General features: G+C 37.2%; 1 protein-coding gene across 1 annotated transcript in view; it reads left to right on the top strand.

The window, feature by feature from the left end:
• The first annotated feature begins 1,160 nt into the window (after positions 1-1,160).
• The window catches only part of LOC134661436 (extended synaptotagmin-2-A), a 33,640-nt gene continuing 24,901 nt past the window's right edge, over positions 1,161-9,899 (top strand). The window contains exons 1-8 of the mRNA XM_063517531.1: positions 1,161-1,423; positions 1,654-1,755; positions 7,702-7,899; positions 8,085-8,126; positions 8,211-8,351; positions 8,994-9,070; positions 9,204-9,270; positions 9,736-9,881. Of these exons, the coding sequence (XP_063373601.1) occupies positions 1,421-1,423; positions 1,654-1,755; positions 7,702-7,899; positions 8,085-8,126; positions 8,211-8,351; positions 8,994-9,070; positions 9,204-9,270; positions 9,736-9,881 (776 nt within the window). The 5' untranslated portion in view covers positions 1,161-1,420. The remainder of the gene's footprint in view (positions 1,424-1,653; positions 1,756-7,701; positions 7,900-8,084; positions 8,127-8,210; positions 8,352-8,993; positions 9,071-9,203; positions 9,271-9,735; positions 9,882-9,899) is intronic.

Below are 9,899 nucleotides of genomic sequence, written 5' to 3'. Positions count from 1 at the left end.
ATCCATACTAATACTATATGATTCAAGGTTTAATATCCCGTTTTATCATGAATGTATTAGTAGAAGAGCCGGCCGCAAAATTTCTAACCGACTTGATACCACGATGAAATGCACAATGGTTTCCCATAAAAGTGATGCTAAGTCCGAATTAGATAGTCTGCCACGGCGGAACTTGCCGAAAGTACGAAAAAGAAGGCCACTTCCGGTGGCCATCACTTTTATGGGAAACCATTGTGCATTTCATCATGGTATCAAGTCGGTTAGAAATTTTGCGGCCAGCTCTTCTACCATATTTAAAGTAAAGCTGTCAAAGTCTGTAAAGTCAGACCCATGGTCAACCAAATCTTGTCAGTAAAAAAAGGCGCGAAATTCAAATTTTCTATGGGACGAGATCCCTTCGCGCCTACATTTTTCAAATTTGCCGCCTTTTTCTACTGACAAGATCTGCTTGACCATCTATATTTTAACTGGATCAGTCATGAGGGGTAGGGGGAAATGACCGAACGGGGTAGTCTTAAGATCGGTTTTCCTAGGATAGCGGTGCCGTCATATAGCGGCCGTCTCCATACTAAATAATACGGCTAAATATGGATGTCGTAGTATTTGTATGGAGACGGCCGCTATATGACGGCACCGCTTTCGGAGGAAACCAAAGCTTTATGCATCTTTCAGTAGAAGTAGCAGCGAAAGCGCTATTATTATTTGTCCTTGTCACAGTCTCACATTTTTTTTAATTCTTCACCGTAAATTAGTATGGATTATGATCATGTTAACAAATACAGCTGGTCAAGCACATCTAGTCAGTAAAAAAAGGCGCGAAATTCAAATTTTCTATGGGACGATATCCCTTCGCGCCTACATTTTTCAAATTTGGCGCCTTTTTCTACTGACAAGATCTGCTTCACCATCTATAATCAAAAACCAATCATAGTGTCGCATTGCGTATGTTTTGTCTCATATATATATTATACTATTTACTCTTTGGTTTTGTCCCTCATGGACGCACACCTCACCTGCGTATACCAGATCTATTACGATCCTACCATCTATGCGTTTTAATGTTGACTGACAGACGTCAGAACGTAGTTAGGAAGGCAGTTTGACATTTCTCATTGCCACTCGACTCTCACAGAGTCACACTCAACCTGGCAGAATAATTTGAACGTGCACAGTATTTTTAAAATATTTGCTATAATATTAATGTAATGATTTACGTTTAGTTTAGCTCTTAGGTTATGAAATATTTTATTGTCAACGTGACGTCGTACTGGCGCAGTTTATTTTGTTAGTCCTGCGGTTTTACCAAGATTCATATCGACGTTCGGGACATATTCGGTTAGTTCCAGTAGCACTGTGCGTAGTAATGTATTCTGTTTAGTTTTTTATCAACTAGCACGCCCGCAACGAATTACTCTGCAGCATGGTATGTGGAATAATTTTACTTTTCTTTTTGCTTGATACTATTTTGCTGAATGTTCTTTTGCATTTTCAATATTTTGTTTTATGTGAATCTATTTTTAATCGTGATTCAATAGCGACCTCCAAATTTTAACTTTTGTTTACCCGTGAATTGTAAGTGCAGTACTCTATAAGTGCTTTCTTTATTTCTGAATATTTGGTAATAACATTATTTTTTTTTTTTTTATGTTATAGGCAAGTGATACCAAAATGGTATCACCAAGTAAACCGGTGGTGCCCCTGAGCAGTGATGACAGTGTTAGTGTACTGTCTATGATCTACCGTTTCTTTAAGAAGGTATGTTTTCAAGCCATTATAGTAATATTTTCAGATTTCTTTCTGTAGTATTTGTCTCTTAATGCAAAATGTGATTATGAAAAAGTTTATTGACAGCATAGAGGCAGTTTCAGCACAAGATATCAAGAGTTTTTAGTAGATAATGCAGAAGTGTGATTGGCAAAGTGCATGGGTACAATGTAACCAGGGGTGGAATACAGGCAATTGCCACATACTTTTTAACTAAGTATATTTTTTAATTGAAAATAATTATTATACATTGACAAATGATAATTAGGAATTCATTGTTTTTAAACTCATAATAACCACAAACTTTCTACATTCTGTTGTCTGACTGACTAAAGGAACGAACACAAATGAAGGGCCTTTGCTGGCCCAGTCTAGACGGTTTAGTGAACGACAACAAGAGTTCGTTGACGTTCGATGACGATCCGGAACGTGGCGGCCACATTAAAGGAATTTACTCATTTGGCCGAATTTAGTGTGGACACTGTGGATGGCTCAGCTGTATAAAAATAATTCTTAAAATATGTCAGTGTCCACGCTGTCCACCACCTCAGTTTTCGTTTAATGTTTCTTTTTTTAGCTAACTTGTCATGGTAAATAAGACTAGCAATGATAATGATTTTGTCATCCATTATCATGTGAATGTGAACCAGAATGGGCGCGTACAAAGAGAATGTTTGCCATCCTTCGTTGGCTTTCGTTCGGTCGGTAGTGTAGGTGCGTTAGGTCATGGTTAGGTTTCGTCCAATTATAAGAGTTGCCAACTCCGAAATGCGGATTAAGTTAGTTTTATAGCTTCTGCTCGCGACTAAGATTTCTTAAAAAAAAACATCATAAAAATAATAATTTTTAGGGTTCCGTACCTCAAAAGGAAAAAACGGAACCCTAATAGGATCACTCGTCTGTCTGTCTGTCTGTCCGTCCATCCGTCCGTCCGTCCGTCCGTCCGTCTGTCACAGCCTATTTTCTCCGAAACTACTGGACCAATTAAGTTGAAATTTGGTACACATATGTAAGTTTGTGACCCAAAGATGGACGTGTAACGTAAATAAATGAATTTTAAATATGGAGGCCATTTTTGGGGGGTAAATGGGAAAATTAAAAAATAAAGTTTTTCTAACTATATCGTGTTACATATCAAATGAAAGGGCTCATTGTAAGAATCTCAAATATATTTTTTTTATAATTTTAAAATAAATAGTTTAGCGTTTATTCAAGAAAATAGGCAAAAAATGACCATTTCCCCCCCCTTATCTCCAAAACTACTGGGTCTAAAATTTTGAAAAAAATACACAAAATAGTTCTTTACCTATAGATGACAGGAAAACCTATTAGAAATGTGCAGTCAAACGTGAGTCGTACTTAATTACTTAGTCTTTGACCCTACCCCTACGGGTTTTTTTTAATGTTTTCTCCGAAACTACTGGACCAATTAAGGTGAAAATTGGTACACATATGCAAGTTTGTGACTCAAAGACGGCCATGTAACGCAAACAAATGAATTTTAAACATGGGAGCCACTTTTGGGGTGTAAATGGGAAACTTAAAAAATAAAGTTTTTCAAACTATATCTTGTTACAATTCAAATGAAAGAGCTCATTGTGAGTAACTCAAAAATGGGGGGAAATGCCTCCGGCGCGCCTCACTCTAAATTTTATATCTGCATTACATCTAGCAACTATATCAAGTTTGGTGTCTTTTTCGTGTAATTCGAGGATAAGGAATTCATTTCTGTGACTAAATTTTCACTCACCCATACAAAAAATACGAGAAATTCATAATTCATAAAAAAATCTTTACACTTTTTTTTACGAAACTCCTCTACAGAATTAAAAGTATGGGGATTTGCTCTAGAAAAAAAAACCTGTGAATAGCCCAGTTATCCTACTATATATATAATAGTAACCTTATCAAACATTTTTCTTTTATAACCCTCTTAAATAACCCTCTTAAAAAAATGTTTTGTATCTCACGGCGTACCTGCATTGTAAGAGCGGTAAGCAGCTTTTAGGATTTTTAAGTATGTTTAGATGATTTCTGATAAGTTGTTATGCTTCTGTACGGCTACCATCAGTTTGGCACTGACATAAACGCCATCGAGAACGTAATTTACTTTCTATGCATCTCGCTCGTACTCGCATATTAGTGCGAACAAGATGTATTATAGAAAGTAAATTACGTTCTGGATAGCGTATATGTCAGTTTTGACACTGTCAGTGACTCATGGTACGGGCTCTGGTTGTAGATAACATTAATAAATTACTTCTGGACTTGATATATATACACATACAATTTAATTATTTTTTTAAGAAGCAGAAATGTCTGCGACCGATGCTATTATGCTCAGAATAAATTAAAAATTGGAAAAAATACTGTCTTGGGTGACACTTGAACTCCAGACGCCGTGAGTTCAAGTCTCACCCAAGAGAGTAATTTTTCCACTTTTAAATTCATATAAATAAAGATGTTGGGAACACTTTCGCCAGTAGAGTTATTATAATTGTGATAAAATTAACATATTTAGTTCTTAGGATATGTCTGACAAAAAATGCACATAGGTCCGTGCAAATGTGCAGTCAAGCGGGAGTTGGACTTAATGGACGGGACCCTTAGAACGCGAGTCCGACTCGCACTTGGCCGGTTTTTTGGTTTTATTATACTTCTAAATACACTACGTACTTAAAATAGATAGAACAGTAATTAAACTCTCCATCATTTCCCGTCTGCACTTTTTATCTTCAACTTTACTACAAATATGCAAAGCTGCAACTTTACTACAAATATGTTTTATTTTTAATTCGCTGATAGAGCTGGACGGAAACTAGTGCAGTAACCCTATACGGATGTTTGTCCAAAAGGCAAACTTTCCATACCTTTCGTTGGCTTAGTCTGTACGCGCCATGACATAGGTAGTCATTTTTTTTGTTACATACAAAATAATTGAACGCTATAGTGTGTCACATGACTGTTCCATTTCAAACATAGACAGAGAGATTCATATTATCTTTGTCTTACACTAGTACTAGCACCCAAAAGAAAAGGATGAGTATAGTTTTTTTGGTTCCTATTTACTGACAAGATTTGGTTGACCAGCTATTATATTGTATGTATAACGCCACTGCACTGTAAAACTGGCATTATAATAAATATCTGGGTGACCGAGCGAAGCTCGGAAAACATATAAAAACTCGAAAATGCGCGTTTTCCCAGAGATAATACCTAGCTAGATCGATTTTTCGCCCCCGAAAACCCCCGTATAGCAAATTCCATCGAAATCGTTAGACCCGTTTCCGAGATCCCCGAAATATATATATGTATATATAAATAAATAAATAAACAAGAATTGCTCGTTTAAAGGTATTAGATAGATAGATAGATTAGATTAACTCTACAAAACAAAAGAAAACTATATATTGTACATATGTCAATGCAAAAATCGATATTTAATTCAAGATATTCGGCATTTTTTTAAATTGTGAAGTTCTTTAATTCAGAATGGTCACCATCACATAGCTCATGGCTCTTTATTGCTTGCATCTTAGGTAGTATGTTAATGCTAAAGCCAACATAGGTATATGTAATAATGATTGCATGCATGAGTCAGGACACCTGAGTGAGAGTGACGTCATGTAGGTAAGGTATCTACTGGGGAGTAACACCAGCCGTTGAGTCACCTATGTGGTATTTTACCTTGAAGGATTGTTTAACAACTTAAAAAGTGAATCTAAATATGAATGAAGTAGACAACCTTCACTGCCTACTCCAAAAACTATGTTATTGCTATAATTAATATGTTAATAACTTTGATGGTGCAGTCAGCACCAGAAGTTGCTAAGCAGACCAGGTGTTCAAAATGATCTTGACGCGACTTTATTGTTAAGAGAATAAGAGCGTGTCAAGGTAATTTTGAACACCTCGCCTGCTTAGCAACTTTTGCTGCTGACTGTACAAGTTGAAAATTGGCGAGAAGTGTGGTCTTATGTCATCCACGTCATAAAAACTAATAGATTGAGACTTCATTCATGAAAATCAGCTTTGTAGTTTTGATGGTACGGTGAAACAAATTTTACAAGCATGACCACCCACATATATGACAAATTCATATACTTACTTATTAAAATTAATATGAATCAACAAAACATAAAATATAAACTAGAATATCAAAAGAAAATTAAAACTAAACTAAACTTTAAAAGCCATTGCAAGGGCCTTTGCATTGACATTCTAAGTTTTTGAGCATGCCCAGAGGTCCTCTAATATACCTTTGAGCCATACCTCTATAATGTATCATTCAAAAGCATACCAGTTCACGACATTTTTGGACCATGCCGCGGCACCGTTTGGGAATCAGGGGCATCATGGCATAAGCATAAAGCTTTATCCAAACTAGCGTCTACACTATGGAGGCTTAGGTATTGAGTGGTTATTAGTGGTTACATTAGTAGAGAGTGACATCATCACTAGATTATTAGTGCCTATTACACAGGAAGCAATTGGAATTTGGAAGGGAATTGATTTGGTTTTTAACTACTTAAAATGTGCCAGAATGTGGTTTCTCTGTATTGTTAACTGACCACATTTGGTTGCGATATAATTTTTATGATATGCGGTATCATGCTAACTAAACAGTTTATATTATAGTATCTCTACTTACTTGTGTATTGTATGAGCCGCATATACCTAATAATATAATATATTTTTCACCTCAGCAGCTCGAACAAGGGTACTTTGCTACTTAAAAACAGTGAGCAAAATCGCATTTTGCTCACTGAGTGAGACAAAATGAGCAAAATTCGATTTTGCTCACTCAGTGAGCACATTTTGCTCACTGTTTTTAAGTAGCAAAGTACCCTTGTTCGAGCTGCTGAGGTGAAAACTTAATTGTTAATATATCTTAAGAAAACATGAGTGAATAGGTAAGTGATGAAGAAGGAATACATTTTTCGGGTTCTCTAATATGTTCTCACTGCTGAGGTGAAAAGTTTTGTGAAGTACACGAGATCAAAGTTATTTACATCTCGTGCGCTTTTGAGTCCCTTACTACGCTCAAGATTCTAAATTAGATTCACTCGCTACGCTCGTGAATCTAGTATAGAATCTTTCGCTTGCACGGGACTCAAAATAAGCACTCGAAGAAATATCAAACTTTGATCTCTTGTTGTACAAATAACTATTATTTGTACATATCGTTACCTAATATGTAGGCTACATATTTTCCTTATGGTCCTTTTGCCAGTTATATATCAATGTTTAATATACATACATATATAATAGTTAATCTATCCCATAGCTTGTATTACCTATTAAACGTGTGAACGCACCACGTATAATGGCTATGTTAACGGTCATTAAAACTTAGCAAACAGCGATTTAAGATAAGATAAGAGATAAGAGCAACCTTTATGCTCGGGTGACGAATAAATTCATTTCCGAGGATTCGTAGTTTCCTATTGTTCACAAGCAAGTCACAACCACAGGGCGGATACGCCATACGACGGAAATCGTTTTAGCGTTTATGTGCGCATGACACGTCTGTATCAATGTGTGTGAAAGTTCCTTAAGGCAGTCAGTTAAATTTCAGAATAATAAGTTAAACCATTTTGGCGTACTTAATCGTCATGTTAACGTGGTACAAGAATAAGATGTTATTTATTAAAATTGGCAAGCATCCATAGAGTCTGACAGATTAAGAGTCGTAGAATATAATATAAGACATTCTATGACTATGACTCTTCACAGATTCTACATAGCACAATAATGCACCGGAATTTTGAACGTTTCATCATCGCGTTGCTAACCGTGCTTAGATTCAATCAAAATCGTACTCAAGTCTATCTGAAATCAATTTTCCACCGCGGGGTGTGGTAGTTCCGGGCGGGGTGGAGCGTGGCCATTCACTATCAGAACCCCTGTAAGAAAGGATAATGGTTATGTGTGCAGGTGTCAATAGTCGGCGCCGTGTACCTGGTGGGCTACATGCAATGGAGCGTGGCGTGGCTGATCGGGCCCGTGGTGCTCTCGGTGCTGCGCGACCAGTGGCGCCGCGACAGCGAGTACCGACGGTCGCTGGCCAAGGCGGCCGCCGTCTCCAGTGAGAAGGACATCGTGCTGGCGAGGATCGACGATCTGCCTGCATGGGTAACCACTGCCTGGTCTATTATGACCGGCTCCCGTAACAACTGCTTTGTAAAAATGCAACTAGAAATCTGTAATTTATAGTATTTTTTATTATCACTGCTACTTTATTACTAGGTGCATAAGGTTTAAAGCTACTCATACCTACCTATTCCTTTTAATTATGCATGCATGTAATTATCTTACAGGTGTTCTTCCCCGACGTGGAACGTGCAGAATGGTTAAATAGAGTAAGTCACATTTGGTGCACATGTATAATGTGACTGCTTTAGCAGTATGAATGTTTCAATAATCAAATTGGTGTATTTTTACAGATTATTCTCCAAGTATGGCCGAACGTAAATCATTACGCGCGAAATCTGTTGAAGGATACTATCGAACCGGCCGTAGCCGAGAGCCTGGCTAACTACAAAATGACCGGGTTCAAATTTGAGCGCTCGATCCTAGGCACTATTGTGAGTACATTTATCCAATTCGTTCAATAAATAATACGCCCACAGCCCACAGCAGTCGTAGCACGCGTGTATCAATTATATTATTGTAGATTTCATTTTAGCTGGTTGGCATGCGCCCAAATTATGTTTAATGGTATCAATTTATCCTGTGCTTCATCAGCTTCTACTTCACATCTGCAATGCAAACTTAATGAAAGCTTAATGATTAATGAAACTGTATTTAGTCCATTGACGCCACACTCAAGAGGATTCACTCAAGAAATTGGGTTTGTATAGAAATATCCACGCATATGCATACTTGCATAGTAAGAGGTCTTCATTGTTCTTGAGAGTCATGAGTGTAATATTATTAATAGAAATAGCTAATCAACATTGATACCGCGCATAAGAAATAAGGTATAATTTTAACCGGATTACGCAAAGACTTAGATTAAATAGTTTTTACTTCTGGTTGATTTAATGTAATCTAGTTTTGTTATAATTGTCTCTTTAATATCAGTCACAATTATATTAATTTAATGCTTTACATAAAACAAACTAAAAATGTAGGTATCATAAGTAGATAAAATATTTTACGTTAATAAATAGTTTCCTACTTACTTTAAGTTTACATTGTGTTTATTTAGTGTTTAACATTTGCAGGCACCTAGGGTCGGTGGCGTGAAGGTTTACGACAAGAATCTCTCGAGGGACGAAATCATCATGGATATTGATCTCTTGTAAGTGGTGCATTTATTACGAGTATGTCTGCATTCCCTATTTGAAAGACTAGCAAAATGCACAACCAATTAAAAAGATAACATAGGTTTGTACGCTACTACAGTGACACCATGAATTGTGTTTTCGTTTCAGTTATGCTGGGGACTGTGATATCTCATTTGTTCTCCAAGGCATTCGCGGGGGTATAAAGGATCTGCAGGTAGAGAGATTTTGCTTTACTTTACTATACAATTATCTAGTAACCAATAGTAGATATAATATATTTACTAAAACTATAGACCACACTTTTTCAAGTATATGTGTACAGGGTGTTTCTGACCATGGGGCTTTAATTGTTACCCACCATAAAATCTTTCAAAAGCAGCATATGGTGCAAACATTTGCTGGCTATGGATGAGGTCTTGGTGGCTCAGATGGCAGAGAGCTGGAGTATCGATCCAGAGGCCGTGAGTTCAAGTCTCACCCAAGACAGTAATCTTTCCACTTTTAAATTTATTTTAAGCTTAATAGCATAGTTTGCAGACGTTTCTGCTTGTTTAAAAATTAAGATTAATGTGTTCATGTAATAAAACTTTACGGAACAGCCCTTAGTTCATCTGACATTGGCTCTTCTATAGATGCAGTTGTATGTAAGAAAAAAATGAAAAAGGAACTTGTCGTTTAGATCCACGGCATGGTCCGCGTAGTGATGAAGCCGCTCATCACCAAGATCCCGCTGGTGGGCGGGCTGCAGGTGTTCTTCCTCAACAACCCGTCCATCGACTTCAACCTGGTGGGCGCGGCCGACGTGCTGGACATGCCGGGCCTGAGGTAGGGTTGCCATAGCAA

This window comes from Cydia amplana, chromosome Z, assembly GCF_948474715.1.
Source record: "Cydia amplana chromosome Z, ilCydAmpl1.1, whole genome shotgun sequence".
NCBI classification, from domain to species: Eukaryota; Metazoa; Arthropoda; class Insecta; order Lepidoptera; family Tortricidae; genus Cydia; species Cydia amplana.
This window is presented reverse-complemented; position numbering and strand designations above follow the sequence as displayed.